Source organism: Saccostrea echinata, unplaced genomic scaffold, assembly GCF_033153115.1.
Source record: "Saccostrea echinata isolate AGI-Se365-2 ecotype Australia unplaced genomic scaffold, CSIRO_AGI_Sech_v1 ptg000029l, whole genome shotgun sequence".
Lineage (NCBI taxonomy): Eukaryota > Metazoa > Mollusca > Bivalvia > Ostreida > Ostreidae > Saccostrea > Saccostrea echinata.
In genome coordinates, this window is record NW_026889778.1 from 29,673,479 (window position 1) to 29,695,977 (window position 22,499).

At 32.3% G+C, this 22,499-nt stretch overlaps 1 protein-coding gene across 1 annotated transcript; it reads right to left on the minus strand.

The window, feature by feature from the left end:
- Nucleotides 1-8,390: 8,390 nt before the first annotated feature.
- Nucleotides 8,391-22,094, minus strand: LOC133195788 (ER degradation-enhancing alpha-mannosidase-like protein 1). Its single transcript, XM_061331729.1, has 12 exons — nt 21,807-22,094; nt 19,147-19,219; nt 18,403-18,506; nt 17,906-18,077; nt 16,275-16,458; nt 14,759-14,850; nt 14,523-14,605; nt 14,280-14,400; nt 13,516-13,760; nt 12,254-12,350; nt 9,784-9,969; nt 8,391-9,601 (listed from the first exon to the last, which is right to left on the minus strand). The coding sequence occupies exons 1-12, from the start codon at nt 22,058-22,060 to the stop codon at nt 9,509-9,511; spliced, it is 1,704 nt and encodes a 567-aa protein (XP_061187713.1). The 5' UTR covers nt 22,061-22,094; the 3' UTR covers nt 8,391-9,508.
- Between the last annotated feature and the right edge of the window lie 405 nt (nt 22,095-22,499).

Consider the following 22,499-nt stretch of genomic DNA (forward strand, 5'->3'; position numbering starts at 1 on the left):
TCAAACTCACTTCCATTGACTGGAATGTTAAAAGCTGAAAGGTGTTTTAGAAGATTTTCATCCTTTGAAGGGGAATTATGAGTATAGGTTGGATAACCAGATGTGGAATTCTTCTAAAATGCAGTCGTTATAATAAGCCTTACAAACAAAGACTACCAGTATTTTGTTACAAGTTTTGTCAGCTGGAACCAAAACAAATTTTATGTGGTCTAATTGTTTGATCTCTCCCGGTCTGCTGAAAACGGAAGGATAGAAAGTTTGTATTTTGCCTTTTTTTATTTTCTAATGGGTTCTTTAATATATGTTACATTAAAGGTTTAAAATTTATCAATTTAAACTTATATCTATAACAATCAAATTGTTATAGATAAGTTGAAATTGATAGATTTGAAACTTTTAATGAAACATACATATCTAAAACGCTTTACCCAGTGAAAAAGTGTCAAGGTCGTCCCCTTCATATTCAGTCCATCGTCTAGCAGACTCCTCGACGGAGAGAAATGAAATTTTACCATATATAGGATCTAGGCTCTCTGTATTTAGGATCTTTTAAAATGATAGCTTTTAGGTGGTTATTTTGAACTATGTTAACATCACCAGTAATGATGTGTCTAGTTGGACTATAGTTAAAGAAGGGGGAAGAACAAGAACACTTAGGAGAATATTTTCTAGATGTTCAATATCTAAGCACTGTAAAATTTGTTTCTAACTGGAAATTTTGAAAAAAAAATTGACATTTTAGAGGAAATGTAAATTCTGGTGATGGATAGAAAAAGTTAACCGCGGTGCCCGATCATCTTAATTCCTTGAAAAACAGCGATTTTCATAAAAGGTGTCATGACATTTTTGCATTTATACATGTCATTTCAATAAATGAATCTTATGCTAATGAACATTAATGATGTTTGAAAAAAAAAAAAGGAAAAATTATTCTTTATTATTATTATTCACTTTGTATTTATTTTTTTAATGCATGGACAGCACTAGTATTTTTTTTTTATTATATTTTACCTTTTCTTCTTTGTTTAGAAATGTAAGTAACTTTGAACTAAAAAAAAAATCATCCTGGGTATTTATATGTTCGTAGCTTGGGAAAATAATTTGGATTTCGTGATTTTTCCTAAACCACTATGATAATTAATAATGGTCTACTAAAAAATTACCCCTGAGCACAAAGCTCACCTAGACTACATTATTCTTGAACTTTGGAGCCCACCGTGCAAATAAACCGTAGACTTTAACTTCTTTATTTCACGAGGATGTTAAAAACGATATTTTTGTTCTTTACTTTTGCTCTTTTCGGCAAATGTAAAAATACTTTTTTAAAAATTTGAAATAAATGATCCATGCTTTCTATCCGTTTGAAATCATGTGTGTAAGTGAATAATAATATCGACTATGGCAATGATAAATAACTTATCTCCTCATATTTCTGTTTTGCATTCTTTCTTTTTTCCTACAAAATTTCTTGATACTAGAAGTTCAGAGAAGGTGTAAAAGGTTCAATGGTAGATAGATATTGATTACTACAAAATATGTGTCAATCCATTGATTTGTTTGCTTTTTAAATGAAACCGGTAATATACATGATGTCGGTCAAGCTTTGAAAGCAATATACAAGGCTAGCTTTCAGAATACAATTCACTACTGTCCACAACGCACTCTTCAGATTGCGTTTTAAAGCGTTAAATGCACAATAATCTTAATATCTTTGGTTTAGGTTTGTTCCAATTTTGCATGTATTGTGAGATTATATAGACAATAATTTATTGAAATGTTAAAAGTCGACATTAGTATCTCATCCACACTTGATTCCAAAAGGGAAAGTTGTTTTCGTATAGTATGCGAGTACACATGTATATGCTCTCTATGTTAGAATTAACAAAGAAAACAAATCAATCAATTTCTTTGTCATTGCTATAAATCGAAGACAATAATTATTCATGAAAAAACAATTCATACCCCTTGTTCTGAACGAGGATAAATAAATGCAAGAAATAACAAATTATGTAAACTCCATAAAATGCTACAATTTAAGACATTACGAAAAAAGTAACTATCCACGAAGACCGAACAAGTGTCTTCAAATTGGTAAAATTCCTGAAAGTAGCATACAAAATTTAAAAGAATCATGTAACTTCAGAAAAAAGTACTTTTCTAATGCAACAAGACTGTTTTCTTATATATATATATATATATATATATATATATATATATATATATATATATATATATATATATATATATATATATATATATATATATATAAGCTACAGAAATTAATGTGCTACTTAATTAAAATATATATGTTTGATAGCAATATTACAATATATTAGATAGCTTAAACATGTACAACAACAGTATTGATAAATAAATAATCAAAAAATCAATCTGGTAGACACAAATAGAGGTTTGTTAAAGAAGAAAACTTTACATACTATGAGCAAAGAATTAATTAATTGAGGATGATACTCTCGATGTTTAGTGTCATAAGGAAAGAAAGAGTTCCTTTATAATTGGGGGTTTTTTTTTTTCGTTGAGATTTGTTAATTCCTGAATATTTAATTTACAAATCATTTTTTTTTCTTAATTGATAAAAAGGGCTTAGGTGCCTTATAAAATATTTAAGGAATGAAGTTATACTGGTATAACCTGGGCTGGGGCAGTTTACGCTTTATAAACCGCGAAGCGGTTTATAAAAAAGCGTATACTGTTCCAACCCAGGTTATAACAGCATAACTGGGGTAGCTATTAAATTCATTCCTTATGATTTAATTTTCCATCATGAAGTGTAGAAAATAAGACAATTTCTCCTTCAGAAATGTCTTCAAATTGTACATATTTTAAATAAAACGTCAAGCAGAATGATACGTTTTTGACGTACGTCATTGTGACGTAGGCAACCCAGGTTATACGATATAGTCTATTTTTTATCCAATCATTTGACGCGTTATAACCAAAATTAAATTATTATTATATATCCTCTACCTGGTGAATCATATATTGCATGATAGAAAGTTCTTCGTCGATATTGAAATTGGATTGTATAAAAAACACTGTATCTACTGATGCATCCATGTTTATATGAGCTTCTTCTAATTGCAATCACACAAAAATCTTGCACATTTCAAATATTACGAAGTACATGTATATATAAGACTTTTGTTCACTTAAAAAAAAAAAAAAAAAATGTATATATATATATATATATATATATATATATATATATATATATATATATATATATATATATATATATATATATATATATATATATCGACTCTTTCTAAATCAAAAAGTCCGACTAGATATAGAATTTAATCAACAGATTTTTCTTAAGCGAATAAAATAAGTTCATTCCATGTTTCCAAAATTGAGTAAAAGATTCGGGGAAAAGAAAAAATAAACGTCTTTTAAAACAAGTGCATATACATGCAAAAAAGTGCCATTCATTGTCCAAAACTCCACTATCAATATTAATGTACATGATTAACGTGCAACATTTTTATTTGAAGTTGAGATACACTATGTGTATATAAATTGTTTGAAAAATATGAATAATCAATTTTATTCAATTTACATAATTGTTTCATCATTCGGTTAAAGTAAATTTGAAAACTAAATACTTCTAGAATTTTTCTACAGTATTAAAATCGTGTACCACTACATAGACATTTCATTATTTAATACTTTTTGAGTAAAAATGACTTACCTTTGGACAATAGAATAAAGAAAGATATTACACAGAAGCACAGTGATATTGGAGGTAAACTTCTCGCCATAACTGTTGCTGACAATTCTCTCAGTAGATCTGGAGGGCGCCGAGCTATCGATTGTCCCGTTCCAAGAATCGATTGGAGATTTTATACGTCAGGAAAACATAAATCTGTCGATATCTGGATACCTAATGGGGAATTGATTGACTGAACTGAACAATACCTGTGGAATTACAAGTGTTGGGAAATTAAAAAAAGAAATCTGAAATTCGATAAACCTAATAAATCCTGAACTCGTACATCCTTCCATCGACCTGAACAATGTTGTATGTAAATTTTCCAAGAGATTTCAGCATAATAATGCTATAGAAATACTTGAGGATGTATTGTTTCGTGGAATTTGAATGCATGTTTGTTTAATTTTTGCGTACTCGTGACCATACAGTCCTGGTCAGTTATTAGTTGACTGATGACGACCAGAGCAGATCTACAACAATCATGAGTAGGGCGAAATCCAGTCAAAAACTGTCTAAAAATAATCAGAGGAATAAAAGTATTTCACATGGAAATCTCTTTTTATTTTTATTTTAACAAAATATAATTGTGACGTCACCATCAGCTGCAAGTGCGTTGTATGCCGTTCGAATGAACTCCCTGTAATATACATCTCAGACCGAAATGATCATCTTAAACAATCTTATTTGTTTGAATACTCAAATCAACTTTCTTTATTATTTAATAATATACATTTATTGACTGGGTTCGAGGGCAACAATCTATTGATAGTTGTTAAAAAAAGAACATTTTTTATCTTTTCTCAAGGGTACACCTTTATATAAACTGAGATTCCTAATGTTGGGATAATGACTGTCTCACAAGGAAGTTACCTTATCTTCACTATAAGTATTTGGCCATTTTTATGTTAAAATCATAATTTCATTTTATTTGAACAATGTTGAATCGCCTATTGTACTGTTCATTTGACAGAGGTGGGTTAAAATTGTTTCATGTTTCTGGAGAGAGAGAGGGGGGGGGGGAGAGATTTCTCCGGAATTGCAAAGGAAACCGTGCAAACATCTTCACAACGTCAAGGTTTTGTGAAACCGTTCCTCTTCACAGTGAAAAATTCTCGAACGGGACGTAAAACAACACACAATCAACCGATCAATCTTAATATAAAATAAACAAACATCCGATATTTTATTTGAGGTTACTAGAAACAAATCCTACAATATCGCTGCTTTCCATTTTAAGAAAGGCCATATCAATTTACAACGCTTACCAACAATAGAGAAAGTTTTCTGATTGGTTCCAGTCCTAGACCGGGAACAAATGAAATGGTAGCTTTCTAGCCCGAAATTTAAATCGCAACTTTTGTCAAGAGTTTGTCTGTTTGTGTAGAGGAAGATATCACAAAGCCTTGACATGTATGCATTGTGAAGATGCCGTGCAAATAGCTACAGTATTTATTTATTGGTTTACTATGAGTTTTTTTTCTGAATTGTGTTTATAAGTGTTTTAAACGAACGTTATATGTAAAATATTCAAGGTTTTACATTTTGTATGATGATTTGCAGGTCTATACAACATGAATAAGTGTTTATAATTTTATTCGATCTTCTCTGGACCTATCGATTGCCTGTTTCTTTCGCCGGAAAACTTCGATGTTGTGATATAACTATTCCTCTCCCTTTGAACATATTTTCCTGTAATAAATTAAAACACATACAGGTATCTTTAAAATACTATCACTTACCTGTCGTTTGCAACTTCATATGTCAAATCTATGTACATGTAAATTCATCTGACATCATTTTGAAGGAAGATTACAAAAACTAGTTAAAATTTTTATTATAGATATATTTATTGGTCAATTTTCAGAGACATCTTAATTGTTTTGGAAATCATAAAATTTATTGAACTATCTCAAACAAGTTGACGAAAGAAAGAGAAGGATCCATGAATCATTAAGATGTTTAATTGCCGTGCATTGGTATCGATAGTGTACTTATCAGCAGAATGTTAAGATTTGGTTTTACCTAGGATTTTTCTACATGCATTTATTTTCTCGATATGTAGAATATTGTTCAATTTCTTAAAAATCAAAAAGAAAATACCATCCGAAGTACGAATGTAGCAAAGAGAATTTCTAAAACGAGGCAAGCTATTGAGAAATAAGTTGATGAAACAAGAATATAAACAGTCTCGTTAAAGTCAACATTTCGCAAATTTTACAAAATCCTTGCGAGCAAATACAATCTATTTTTAAGTCGAATGTTTAAAATGTTTTTCATACAAATTGTTAGGCCATTACTTTGAATACTTTCACACTTTTTCTCGTTTGCATGATCATGACAAGGAGCACACGACGAGTGTGACCGGTCGACATGGGATACTTATTCCTCCATGGCACTGATCCCATCTCTATTTTTTTTTTTTAGAGGTCCATGTTTGCTCTGCTCCCAATTTGTTGTTTCAGTGGACTTTTGGGCTCCATTACTGTTCGTTATCTTTAACCGACTTTTGGGCTTGATTACCGTTCGTTATCTTCAATGGACTTTTGGGCTCCATTACTGTTCGTTATCTTCAATGGATTTTGGGCCCCATTACTGTTCGTTATTTTGGTTCCATTACTGTTCGTTATCGTCATATTCCATTATGTTCTTACTCTTTTAGTGCTACCTACAATTTGTTATCTATTGCATTTTATAATCTTAAGTCCAGATTCCAGGCCCTGTTTGTTGGTCTCGTCTTCTGTTCTGATCCAAAAGAGCATATCGTAGTGAGAGTCATTTAAGTCTCATTAGGCAAACATACAATGTACGCAAGAAGATCAATTGCTTTAATTGTTTGTGGAGTATGTCCAAGAAGTAGTCAGCAAACAGACGAACCTGGCCAGGATCCAGAATTCTCGTAACTTTAAACAATCCTTATGTAATAATTTACATTTCTTCATTGTCGTTGACATTTATATAAAAAAATGATGACATCATCCAAGTCCTTAAAAAAAGCAGTCTCCCTTTAGTGTAGATCTATATTTTTTTTTCAAAAAAAAAAAAAATTCCCCCGATACTACGTATCTGACAATTATCTAAACGATCGTTCTAGATCACTCATGTACTTTGTAGGGTAGAAGACTGAAAACTTTATCCAGTAAGTACCAGGTAGCTCCCGCATTAAGCGGCTGTCCAAGAATTGGCTAGCTCCTAGCTACCACTGTTTACTAAAAATTCTGCTGTTTTCATCTTCCTTCTGGCAATAGTTATTCTCTGGCTCTGCTCCGTCAGGCCATGAAAGTATATCCAACCACTAAATATTTAAAACAATCATAGATATACACTGTCGAAATAGATAACTTCAGAATGACTGCAGAGATTTCTTTGAATGAGAAGCACACAGACCCCTCTAAAATTGTAAGAGTCATGTATCTGACTTATGAAAGTGTTTTCTCCACCCCCAACCCGATTTTTTTTTTTCGGAATAAGTGTTTTGCGTTTCTTTTTTTATTTCTTGCTTGTCAAAAAAGAATTCCGAGTCTGACAACGGTGTTCATGTTACCCCCCCCCCCCCCCCCCCGGGGGAAAAAATTCCTGGATCAGCGCCTGATGATTGATTGATTGATTGTAGTTTTATGTCCCATTCGAGAATTTTTCACTCATATAGAGACGTCACCATATACCGGTGAAGGGCTTCAAATTTAGACCTTTACTCAGGACTCAGGGCCATTGAGCAGTGAAGGATCTTTATCGTGCCAACGTGTGCCGTGACACGGGGCCTCGGTTTTTCAGGTCTCATCCGAAGGTCCCGCAACTTTCACTTCAAATTGGCGAGCGCATGGCGAAGGAACAGTTGCTACGCATTTTTTTATCGACTTAGGTCAGTCGCGGCCGAGATTCGAACTCACGACCTCCCGATCACGGAGCGAGCGCTCTACCGAGCTACGCCTGAAGCAGCAGCTCTGATGGAAACAAGAGTATATTCCCAAATAGGAGGGTTGTATATTTAATGTTTCGAAAAATAAAACTTATCTGTTACAGGCATACAGCGACGTATACTAATTTAATATCGCAACAGAAAATGGCTAGAAGGACTGGGGCTACATATAGCAGATCCATGCAGTGTCTCGCCCTTTAGGAAGGAAAGGAGTTGAGGGCAAGGGGAGGTATTATTTGCAATTCTCCTTTACTCCGATGTCAAGAACCGGCAAGTCAAAAAAGAAATGAGATGAGAATGTAATATGTCGAACTCTACACGGTAAGGTACCAGTTAACCTGCGATTTGAATTTCAACATTAACAAGATTTGTTTTAAATAGTCGACTCGATCATGGGTATTCAGTAGTTGGAACAATTTAGTCAATTTTCTGAGGCCTTCAATCGGGTAGTGAGAAGAATTGGCTATACATTCTGTATTCTTGAAATCAATAGCCTCTTTCAATTAAGGGCCATTTTTTTTAGATTCAAATTTATGTATTTTCCCCATCCCAAAAGAGAATACATGTACATGTATTCAAATTTCGCAGAACATCATAAAGTGATTTCTCCTCTCTTGATTTTTTATGTTCCATCATTATTGATCCCTCGCCTCAGTATAAAATATAGTAAGCATCATGGCTTTTTTTTTCTTTACCAGTAAATCTTCTTATGAATTATATGACAGGAAAAGAAACATCATATAAGATGTATTGGTAATCCGACTCTTTATTTTAACAAAGAAAAACTCCATAAAATACCAGATGATGTAATGTAAACTTAGAATTTCATACATGTAATTATTTTGATTAACTAAGGCATACTTTTCTGTGCATAGTGGAAGACCCTTAACATTCTAATGCAACGTCAGGTATGTGCTATCAACTTTCATTTAAAATAACTCTAATATGATGAAAATGGTATAATATGTGTAGACAGAAAAATAAAAGTATACACACTGCTAGTCAACTTGTATGATGAAAAACATTGATGGCAATATCACTGAATTAAATTTTCCTCAACAACTTGTTAAAAAAAAACAAACAAAACAAAAAACAAAAAAAACCCCCACTATTATTGCTCTCATATAAAGAAAATATCAGATGATTTTGAATTCACTTTTGCTTTCTTGCTTTTCAGAGTGAACTCCATTATCCATCAGAATTTGGTACCTATTTGTGATTTTGTAAAGAAAAAAATCCCATCAATTTTTCCTGACAACCTGCACAGCAGTGTTAATGTCACAGTTTTATCAGAAAAGAAAAAATCCCAAAAGATTATAACTTATAATACAGTAGATGTATATACAATGTACATTGTTTACAATTTATGTTTATCACAAATTGTCTTATCTGTAATTCTAAATCATTATCACAGTAAGTTTGAGGACTGTAAAAATGCCCCTTTATAACTTTATAAATAATTTCCCCTTTTTTCTCAATTTTGTTCTTGGAATAAATTTTGAGGAATATAATTCTATGATGTTTATGACTTAAACCTACTTCAAAGCATTTATTCTAATAAGACCACAATGGTTAGTGCAGCATACTTTTCTGTTCTTGCTTACATAGGTTTAGAATCTCACAGGTTAATGTTTCCATAAACTCATTAAAATCTCTGTGTGTGTGTTGGGGGGGGGGGGGGGGGGGGTTAACAAAATAAATCAACCCTTTTAACATATTGGTGGATTTCTCTTATCTGTAAGTGATAGGGTGAAAATCTTATTTGGCATAGGAATAAATATCCAGGAACATTTTGGAAGCGATCAAACACCCAACCCACTCATAGTTGTACAGAAGGAAGGTAGGTGACTGCTTGCTTATCAATCACCATTTCCTACAGCACTCTTCATCTGTTGATAATAAGGGCTTTTCATTGGCATAAAGAATCGCTGTTCATCTGACACGGCCTCACACTGTAAGTAGACAAATATTCTCTAGATTTATCTTAAAGCCAATGTACAAGTTAAGGTACATGTTTAAGAGGCCTTGATAATCAGGGTATATGTAATAATTTGCTAAACTTATATTAATGGCAAACATAAAGTACAATTAAGCTTTTATAAAGTATAAAATATACAAATTACAAAGAACATACATTAGAGAATGTTGAGTTCTTCATAACTTTAACGACACTTAGGACAGTTTTAGAGGCAGATGGCTTCTTCTCATCAGTTTCCCATGGCTTTCTCCGGAATCGACTACTAATTGGGAACATATGACCTTCTGTATTAAATACATATTTAGACTGTGCCTTGTTTAGATGGTTGTCTTTGTCAAATAACTGTAATAAACAAAGTTTAATGAAAACTACATATTCTTTAATTGTACAGAACATTCACCAAGAATCATAGTTACTAAGACATTATCACAGAAACTAACACATACCAAGTACAGAATCCCAGACAATTACACATACCACATACAGAATCACAGACACTAACACACACCAAGTACATAATCACAGACACTAACACATACCAAGTACAGAATCACAGACACTAACACATACCAAATACAGAATCACAGACACTAACACATACCAGGTACAGAATCACAGACACTAACACATACCAGGTACAGAATCACAGACACAAACACATACCAGGAACAGAATCATCAGACACTTACCCATACCAGATACAGAATCACAGACACTAACACATACCAAGTACAGAATCACAGACACTAACACGTACCAAATACAGAATCACAGACACTAACACATACCAAGTACAGAATCACAGACACTAACACATACCCAAGTACAAAATCACAGACATTAACACATACCAAATACAGAATCACAGACACTAACACATACCAAGTACAGATTCACAGACACTAACACATACCAGGTACAGAATCACAAACACTTACACATACCAAGTACAGAATCACAGACACTAACACGTACCAAGTACAAAATCACAGACACTAACACGTACCAAATACAGAATCACAGACACTAACACATACCAAGTACAGAATCACAGACACTAACACATACCCAAGTACAAAATCACAGACATTAACACATACCAAATACAGAATCACAGACACTAACACATACCAAGTACAGATTCACAGACACTAACACATACCAGGTACAGAATCACAGACACTTACACACACCAAGTACAGAATCACAGACACTAACACATACCAAATACAGAATCACAGACACTTACACACACCAAGTACAGAATCACAGACACTTAAACAAACCAAGTACAGAATCACAGACACTAACACATACCAAGTACAGAATCACAGACACTAACACATACCAGGTACAGAATCACAGACACAAACACATACCAAATACAGAATCACAGACACTAACACATACCAGGTACAGAATCAAAGACACTAACACATACCAAGTACAGAATCACAGACACTAACACATACCAAGTACAGAATCAAAGACACTAACACATACCAAGTACAGAATCACAGACACTAACACATACCAGGTACAGAATCACAGACACCAAAAGATACCAAGTACAGATTCACAGACACTAACATAATCCAGTACAGAATCACAGACACTAACATAATCCAGTACAGAATCACAAACACTAACATAATCCAGTACAGAATCACAGACACTAACACATACCAAGTACAGAATCAAAGACATTAACACATACCAGGTACAGAATCACAGACACAAACACATACCAAGTACAGAATCACAGACACTAACACATACCCAAGTACAAAATCACAGACATTAACACATACCAAATACAGAATCACAGACACTAACACATACCAAGTACAAAATCACGGACACAAACACATACAAAATACAGAATCACAGACACTAACACATACCAAGTACAGAATCACAGACATTAACACATACCAGGTTCAGAATCACAGACACAAACACATACCAAGAACAGAATCACAGACACAAACACATATCAAGTACAGAATCGCAGACACTACCACATACCAGTACAGAATCACAGACACTAACATATACCAAGTACAGAATCACAGACACTAACACAAACCAAGTACAGAATCACAGACACTAACACATACCAAATACAGAATCACAGACACTAACACATACCAAGTACAGAATCACAGACATAAACACATAACCAAGTGAAAAATCGGTCACTAAAAGAAAATCAAATGCAGTATCAAATTTATGCTTCATCAAAATTTTAAAAATGCACAGTACTGAACAAATTTACAAATGGTTATGCTATGAGCTACATTTTGGCGTTGTCCATGTTGTACCGACAGCTATTTTGAATGATTCATTTATCTGAGGGATACTTTATTGAAATTTCAGTGTATTATGTAAAAAATGTTGATTATGGTGCATACCAATTTTTTCAACTTTATAATATAAATGAAACAAAATTATTGAAATTGTTCATGCTTTTCTGGGACAATCCTTGTACAGGCACTTAAACTTGCTAGATACAGATGTCACAATACAAACACTTTCACAAAGCACAATATCACAGACACTAAAGTAATAGAACTTAACACACTGATAATTACCTTGTAGTTGTATCACAGACACTAATACTTACCAAATACAAGTATTTACATGTTTCACTAAGGAAAAAGCTTTCCATTCTGTCCTCAAGTGATTTATCATTTACATCATGCACAGTTCCATAGCCACATCTGCATAAGTACAGAAAGGTGTTAAAGTCATTCTGAAATGAGATATTTTCCTTTCTTTAATAAACACTTTGTCTGTCGTTAAAGTCATTCTGAAATAAGATATTTTCCTTTGTCTAATAAACAATTTGTCTGTTAGATGTCCAGTCACCTGATTGACTTAGGTGACTTAAAAATCAATTCCTTTAAGATTGCATGGAGAAATTGAAAAACAGAACATAGTACTTCATTATATTTTATAATATAAATTAAGACATTTCACTTTATTCAGTAAAAGAGTAGTACTCCTTTAAACAAAAACTGTTTTAGTGATCTGCTCTGTCTCTGTAAACTAAACAAAAGGCCCATGGACCACATCAACAGAGAAAGCAGAAATCAGTTCAGTATTGAAAAGTTTGAACATTTAAGTGGTCCCATCCTACCTCGGGAGGGGCGGGGGAAGGGGCCATGATTTAAACAAACTTGAATCTACACTAACTGAAAATGCTTTCATATTTGTATGACTAATCATGGCTTTAAAAGACTTTTACTTATTTGCACCCATATATTCTTATGTAAAAATTTGACCATCTAATGTGGCCATGCCTTATGCCTAGGGATCAAGACTTGAACAAACTTGAATCAACACTACCTGAGGGTGTTTCCATATTAATATGACCAATAAGGGCTTTGCTTTGATCAAAAGAAGTAAACAATTTTCAATGCTGGTCTAAAATTTGAATAAAGTTCATAGTATGCCCAAAATCCAGAGAAAGTGGGGATCTTATCATAGAATCATACATGTGTACCTTCTTTTCTTTTTTTTTTTTTTTTTAACCATTTTTAGGTCCAAATGAATTTGTTTCATGATAAAATAACATTAAATTTGTATTTATTTTAAGGGATTTCATATTTGTATGTATTTGCGTTGAATTTCACTGTAGATATTATAGATTTGAGTTGAATGAATAAATAAGGCCGGTTTGATAGGGTAATTTCGTGATAAATATATGTTTTAGCAATAACTAAGCCTGCACAAACTGTTTTAAACATTTCTATAGCATAATTTTTTAAGTATCCTATATCCTTAAAAATGTGCTACTGATATTTTGATTTTAGCAAGGTAACAACCTTTACACACTAAAAACGACAAAGGAATCCTGTAATAGTTTTGCTGTAAGAGACCTACTCAGCCTGAGTGTAGTTGATCAGGTTGTACAAAATGTCTCGACCTACATGGAGGTAGAATGGGTTTTTGGTTGCTTGATATAAAAAGTATGTGGACTCAATCAACTCTGGTCGAAGAGGATAAAAGTTCACTTCTGGGACACGAAGATACCAATTATATCGCTCTGGTAGAACATCGAACTTCTTCCATATAGAATAATACAGGGCATGAGAACATATTGCTTCATCAATGTCTCCATTTAACACCTGCAAACAGAAATACAGTGTGAATGAAATGCAAACTTACCAGTCTGAAAGCAAAGCTACCCAATCTTTGTGCTTATTAGTCCCCTACCAGTGATACCGTAGGGGACTATAGGTTTCTTCCTCATCTGTCCATCTGTCTGTCTGTCCTATTTGGTTCTCTACACTATTTTTTCTAAATGCTTGGAGATATTGAGCTTATTTTTGGTATGCGAGTGTACCTTGATGAGGTACTGATCAAGTTTGAATTTTGTCTCACTTAGATTTTTGAAAGAATTGTTACAGTAGCTTTTTTCATTTTTAAGGGGAACCATATTACACATGTTGGCAGGGGACTATTACAGTAACTGCTTATGCAATACTCTCAGAATGCTTATATATAATATTTAAATGAAAATGATCATCATGTCCTTTTCCATATGATGTCTCATATGAATCATTTTCAAATATAAGCATTTATCTTTGGTCCTTCGGCTTAAATTAGGGTCTTGAGTTGACATGGTAAAAGCTTTGTTAGCAGACCTGTACTCCTGTCCAAGCTGCCTGCAGCGAATCAATCCAATGATTAATGGTGTCACCAGTTTTCATGTTTACATTGACATATATTGGAGGGTTTCCATCACCTTTGTTACATTTTAATCTCCTAGACGAATTAAAATACAGATGTCATTTAAACTACTTCAAACTTGGCAAAGATTATCTGAATTTTTTTTTTTTCATTTTTTAAAAAGTCAAAGAGCATTTCAACATTTTTTTAAAACATACCCTCTTCTCATATGAAATTTTATGGACTCATATAATTCTTTGAACATTTTGTAGTCTTCAGTTTCACCAAACAATATGTAGGTCTGTAAAAAAACAAATGATATACTTACATGTGAACTATAAATCAAAATGGAAACACTATGCTTTACATTATTCATTAAATATTAAGCTAATCAAAAAAAAGTATAAAATAGAATAAAAATCCTTTGATTAAGATACAATTGTATAAACACAACCTTAAGTAAATATTCATAAAAAGAGTCAAATCCTGCACCAAGGCCACTCATCTGTCCCAACCACTGTCCAGTCTGAATATTAATCACATTCCCTACAAAAGACTTCATCATAAAGTCCACATATTTAAACTCATCATATAGTCCACATATTTAAACTCTTTATATAGTCCACATATTTAAACTCATCATATAGTCCACATATTTAAACTCTTCATATAATCCACATATATTTAAACTCTTCATATAGTCCACATATATTTAAACTCATCATATAGTCCACATATTTAAACTCATCATATAGTCCACATATTTTAACTGCTGTAAGTTACTGGATTAAGTACATGTAAGTGATGATATAAAACCACATCTATAAAGCTAAAAAATTATATATCTGATCAGTGATGCTAAATAAAATACATGTCTGCAAAGCTAAATAAAGTTCATGTCAATGATGCTTAATAAAGTATATGTCAGTGGTGATAAATAAAGTCCATGTCAGTGATGATAAATAAAGTACATGTCAGTGAAGTTAAATAAAAGTACATGTCAGTGAAGCTAAATAAAGTATATGTCAGTGATGATAAATAAAGTAGATGTCAGTGATGATAAATAAAGTACATGTCATTGATGATAAATAAAGTGCATATCAGTGAAGTTAAATAAAAGTACATGTCAGTGATGATAAATAAAGTCCATGTCAGTGAAGCTAAATAAAGTACATGTCAGTGATGATAAATAAAGTACATGTCAGTGATGATAATTAGTGATGTGAATCAGTAAGAATTTCATAATTGATGATCGGGTTACTAAAACTAACTAAATAACGATTATAATAGGACATTTACAAAGTCTATCAATTTAGTTAATTAAATGGTAGGAATGGGTAAATGACTACTTTCTGCATATATATTTGTTGTTTATTTTGCCGAAAAAGAATAAACGGATATCATCTGAGTGTTTTATTGAGTGTGTATCTCTTTTTCTTTAATTTTTCTTCATACACTGTACAGATATAAAACTTGAGTCCATACCTGGGAACATGCTTTGTTACCCAGGTAAGGAAACAATTGTCTGTTTGTCTGCGCCATTACAATGCACAAATGAGTTAATAGATAAGTTGTGGCTAAAATATTCGACTTAAAAATAATTACGTTTGTAAAATAAAATTTTTTAAAAAAAATTTATTGAAATAAAAATTTTGTAATTGAGCGCTTGGATTATGCCAGCAATCAGATGGTTTTTCGATTATAATTGATGATTGGAACACCACTAACAATAATTAAGTACATGTCAGTGATGATAAATAAAGAACTATATATGCTAACGATGATTAATAAAGTATATTTCAGCAATGATATAAAATACATTAGTGATGCTTTTTAAAATAATACATCAGTGATGCTAAATAAAGTACATATACATGCAAGATTTTGTGAATAAAGCATATGTCAGTAATATGAAATAAAGTTATATGTGAGTGATGCTAATTATCTGTGTGTCTGAAAGTATACCTCACCTGGTAAGCCAGTAATGTTTGAGCGATACTCCCACAACCGTTTGACGGCTCGTCTTGCATAGGATTCATAAATAGGATCCCCAGTCAGGCGTGACAGAATACCAAATTCTAGCACCAATGACCCAGCCCCTGATGTACATGTCTCATTAACACAATTCTCCGGAACTCCTTCATTTAATTTTACCTACAACATAAAGTGCACATACACATTTTGTAGAATACTCATAAGGAAATAATTTATGAATAAATTCAACAATTTGTATAACACTGTAAATTGAATGTCAACTAGCAAACAGACTTGTATAACATTTGGCATAAAACTTTAAAGAGTTGCAATCTGCTCTAATACATGTACAAGTATTATATCCAATCTACTTGAATGGCACACATTTAATAAATCTTATCAATGCTTCCTCATCCATGGAAAATCTTTTCCCAAAATCATTAAAATCTCGTCACATAATTTGCAGATGAACATAAGTGACAAATTATAATAATAATACTTTTATTTTGAGAAGGTAACCTGATTAGTGTGACACACTATTTTTCGAACTACTCCTTCAAACTTTTTGATAGATGTCAGGATAATGAAAACAAGAAGTCTGTGAGCCAATGCTCACTAGTTATACCCCTGCTTTGATGTGAATATATACTCTGATGTGAATGCACAAAAGTTCAGTTACGAAAGACACAGGGATGAACGTACGTATGTTACAGATAGATGCACAGATAAACAGGAAGTTGACATCAGATTCATACAAAAATGAATCCCACCATATAACATGCTTCAACAAAATGTGTGCTAAAATTTCAAGCCTCTGCGATGAGCAGTTGCTGAGAAAACTGTGATGAAAAATTTGTTATGGACGGACAGACAGCTAGACACACACAAAGACAGGCACACAAGGGTAAAACAGTATACCCCCTCTCCTTCGGAGCGGGGGTATAATTAATCAAACTACACTATAACTAAAATGTATCAGTAATGATGTGATAAATTAAATTCAAACTTTCAAGAACCTTTAGAAAGATAAAGTGGCTTAATTTGCACCCATTGGCATATGTCTGATTTTTGGAAGTTCAATTTTGGTCTAAAACTTTATGTCTGACTAATGGGTCCAGAAAAATCAATATTTCTCTGGACAAGGAAATCTAGTATTTTCTTCACAACACCAATGATTATCATTGACAAAAGTTGGGACATATTCTAAGATTCTACCATGCAAGAAAGGAACATCTAAGGTTACCGTAAAGTAAAAGTACTTACAAATTTTATTAATTAATTGTTTACTGTTATAATGTTTACATAAAAGATCAAATATCTATGTCATACCCCTAAAACATACTTTGAAACACAAGTCCAATAGAATGTCACAAGTGAAAAATCGGAGTCTCAACCTGGACTCAAACCCAGGCCTCTGGCATACCAGGCCAGTGCTCTATCCACTGAGATATAGAAACCCCATATGTATGTAGACCAACTTTCAAATACCTGGTAACCCAGTGACATATTCACCTTCTTTGAAGAAATTCATCCTGAATTCTAGGAGTTATGGATAAGCAATAGTGCACGAACTGACTTATATGTGAGTGTATACAATGTCTGATTTCTCTTTCATATTTTTTCTTACTCTAGGAAATGGTATCCCTGTGGCTGTATTTTCAAAAGCTGGTAGTAACCTAGAAGCTATGTCATTAGCTAGCAACAGTAGCTCATTGTTATAATCTTTTAGCCTCATGTCTCCAAATGGCTGTTCCTGGTCTGTAATAATGAGATGTGTGGATAGAAGAGATCCCAAGATTCTACAAAGAAAGCAAAGAACCAGTCTTATTCCACAGCTCTTCTTATAACTCCTGATAAAGAAAACACTCCATTTTATGTGCAATGCAAAATCACAATGATATAATGATGACAGCACTTTGATAAGGTGTTTCAGACAACACTAAAAAATTACTTTATCAAATAAAACCATAAAATAATGTAAACACATGTAAGCATTACAATTGTATAAATATATATGTAAATTAAACTGATCAATTCTGGTTTGCATTCAATTTTTCAAATCTATGAAAGAAATTTATCACTACAACATTTTAAATTATCTTAACAGAAGAAACTTGCTGTTACCTGATTGTGACTTCAAACACTTGTACAGTTGTTGGTTTGTCAAAGGACAAGTTATCAATAACCAACTGAACAGCTCTCTTAAACTCAGTTTCATTTCCCATTATCTTAAACGAATTAAAAATAAAGTAAAAATCAAAGACTAACTAAACAACTCTCATAAACTTGATTTCATTTTCCATTATCTGAAATATTAAAAAAAAATTAAAAATCAATAACAATTGTACAAACTTTTAATACCGTACATATTTTATTATAAAAGTAATGAACATTCAATAGTCAATAGTATGTGCAATTAACCATATATTGAATATTCATGAACATCCCTATGACTAGTACATTGTACATATCAATATATTATAATATATTTATATATTTCTATGTTACTTTGTCTTCTATTACAATATCTGCAACGTTATTCTTGACATGATACACAATAGGATAGGATTACACACATGATATAATAGGATACAAACCTAATAGGACACAGTAGCATTGTAAAGAATAACATTGCGAGTACTGTATACCCAAAGTTTGATTGAAATTGGCCATCTGTTTTTGTATATTAAGTTTAAAACGTGAAAAATTTGGCACATCAGACAACTGACAAACTTGGACAGGAGAACCTCAAAGTGAATGAGTTGCTTAAAATTTCTAATTTTGGCCTTACTGGTAATTGGTAAACTGAATTATCAAACAAATTATGAACTGATTATTACAAATATTATCTTGTTGAAATTCACTTACAGCAAGAGTGTCTAAAGTGTCCACCAAAGTCAGCATGTAATCCCCCAACACATCATTAATATTAATATTTGATCTGTATGAAAATAAATATAATTGTATAAAAATATACTTATATGAATTTCATTGCAGTTATCACAAATATGTACAACTGTAATAAATAACAATAAAAAAAATTAAACTGTAATAAATAACAATAAAAAAAATTAAATCTTACAGCATTACATTCTTCATCAGAAGTCTCTGAAGAGAGCTCTTCTAGTAAGGTATTCTACCTTTGAAAAACATGTGTACTTATATTGCTTCTGTCATTTCTGTTTTAAGAACATCGGATACTCAAAGCTTTGTGGATGGCCGAGTCTAAAATGTTATTATTTCCAAATGTACTTTTCAAACTCATTCCAGATGGCCCCTATTAGAAGCTTATCTTAGAGAATGTTACAAGTAAGTGTTGTGTTGAATCTAGATTCTTTTGCAGTATTTATCAATTCTAGTCTAAGTGTTGATAGCCAGGTAATTCAGTTATTAGAGCCTGACTAGTGATTCCAGGGGCACCAAGTTTAAATCCTGGTCTGGTCCATCACATTTTTCTCCCTGCCAGTTATACTTGCTTCCAAATAAACTTGCAAAGAATTATGTTAAAGCCTTTCAAGGAATAAAAGAGAAATTTGATGAATTCATCACAAAGTTTCTGCATCCAGAATTGACCTTAAGAACGCTGCCTGTCAGGTTTATCCCGTGTTCAGTTATTGTTTGTACTTCAAGTTTAGTTAATCCACTATTGAAAAAAATAACATGCATGTAATAAATATGTGATGTTCTGAGTGAAATAAGTTTCAATGCAAGTGCAAATAAATTGCTGAATCATGAGTTGTCCATTACGTGACTTGTCAACTGATGAGTTTTTGTATTGATGAAATGGTGAGAGTCAGAGAAATCTTGGATGAGTTCTGTTAATGAAAAGTTTTGATGAGTTGTCAGATCAGTACAGTGCATTTATAAGAGTTTGAAAAGCATTAATTTGTAGGGCTGGGACGATATATCGAGATATCGATAATATCGATTCGGTGTGAGAATGATACGCATATCGATACAAATTAAGAAATATCGAAATATCGTTAAAAAAAATTCAGACATATGTTTTTCTTTGTTTACATGTACTTAACATTTTGGGTTTAATATATAAAATAAATATGCTTAATATAAATACAAATATGAAATACATAATAATTAACAAACTTATGTAAAATAATTTTGTTTTACAATAGACATACAACCTCTATGAATAAATTATTCTTATTTGTGAAGAAATGTTTTGTTCATTTCAATACAAAAAGAAGATTTTTTTAACCATACACATATCGTGATACATATCATATCGTGGCTCAAATATCGTGATACGTATCGATATAGAAAAAGTTGTATCGTCCCAGCCCTATTAATTTGTTACATATGGAAGAAATAAAGAATGAGTGAATGACTATTCATATAGGTACTATGGGCTAACAAAACAACTGAAATCAAAGATGGGTCTTCCATTGCAGCATTTGAATACTTTTAAGCAAAAGATGTATTTCCATTGTTTGAGTAACCTTGTGTGCATCGAGACATGGATAAGTACATGTATGATCAGGGATAGAAATTAACTTTTTTGACCACTAGCAGATTTTAGCTAGTGGAATTTATTTTTACTAGCAATATTGAACTTTCACTAGCATTTTTTCTTCACATAGTAATTTTAACATAGGAGTTAATTATTTGAATAATTTAATAGAAAACTAATTTACACCTTGTGAGTTAATTTAGGTCATTTTATACAAGATGAAATCTAAACGGATACAGGGGTGAAGCAATCAAATCATTAGCCCCAAGAAAAAAATATTACTAGCTCAAACATAGGGGGAAGAAGTAACAACTAACAATGAAAAATAGTTTGTCATTGAAAAAGTCAGGGTCTTAAGGTCATTCTTTATAAAATTAAAGTTTAGTTCTCATTAGAAAAACTGAATCATATATAAATCAATAATTATGATTGAAAAAAAAAAAATGAATTTAAAAATAAATCATCTTCTTTTTTCTGGTCATTGCACTTTACAAACTATAGGAGCATGCTACCTGGATATTTTTCAATTTTGGAATAAATTGGGGAAAAAATCCGAAAAAAGTCCAGGTTTTTCTTACTCGCAAAGGTTGGCGACTACAGGTCGCTTTTCACTCCCATTTTCTGTTTTTAATTCCCTTTTAGCGTGTATTCCCGTTAATTTCGACCCCTGAAATGATTGTACAGAATTATTACCAATCAATTATCTTGTTGACCATAATTGGCCTCCTTTATAATTTCACTGCAGAAGTAACTGTATCAATTACTTTTTGTGCATGCTGAGAAAATAACATATCTAAGAAAAAAATGTGTGATAAAATAGCTAAATCAAGCTATTCTGAATAGCTTAATAAAGCTATATAGCTAAATCAAGCTACTTAGCTAAATCAGGAGATTGTGCCGGACCTGATATAGGCGTCATATACGGTAATACCGCGAATGATTCTAGTACGTCACGTTAACTCTGTCAAAACTATTTGAAAATAAAATCCTTATTGTGTTTACCATAGTTAACTAATGTTTTAGGTAAAAGTAAAAAAAAAAGACTTATCCAAATACTTACGGATTATCGTAGTCCGGACCTCTTCCTTCACAGTAAATGGGGTTTAGTTCGTCTAAGGGATAGGCATATTTCATGTAATTGTCGTATCCAAAGGTAAATACTTTTCGAACTGATTCCAGGCTTTCCAAACGGTCCTTTTCAGAAAAATGGCCATATTTCTTATCATATGGGTCTACATTACCTTTAAAGTGATATAATCTCGCTTGTGAATTATGTAAAAGTACTAAAACTATTAAAAACAACGTAAGTTTCATACTTTTCCATAACGTTTTCTGCTACACAGGAAGTGCCGAGCAGCACCGGAAAAATAAGCGACAAGAAATGTAGTTTGTCTCAAAAAAATCATCAAAAGATTGAAATGATCATTGAAAATTTCTTGAGATATTTTTGAATTTACAGAATTTATTTTCTGGTGATCAGTGAGTTATCTTTAAACTAAATAAGTCCGTTTTCAAGAGGTGTATGAATATATATTACTCTCAATATAGAAAGGTATATCCCAGTCTTTATCCAATCAAAAGCTATGACGTGGCCAGAACAATGAATAAGTATGAAAAGCAATGCGGGACAAATATATACTACCCAAAACAAGGGAAGATTGAAGACCGTAGCCCACTTACATCTTAGTTATGCGTTTTTACAAGGAGCTTTCCTGAGCAAACTTCATCTGTCAGTGTGAAATCTTTTAATTAA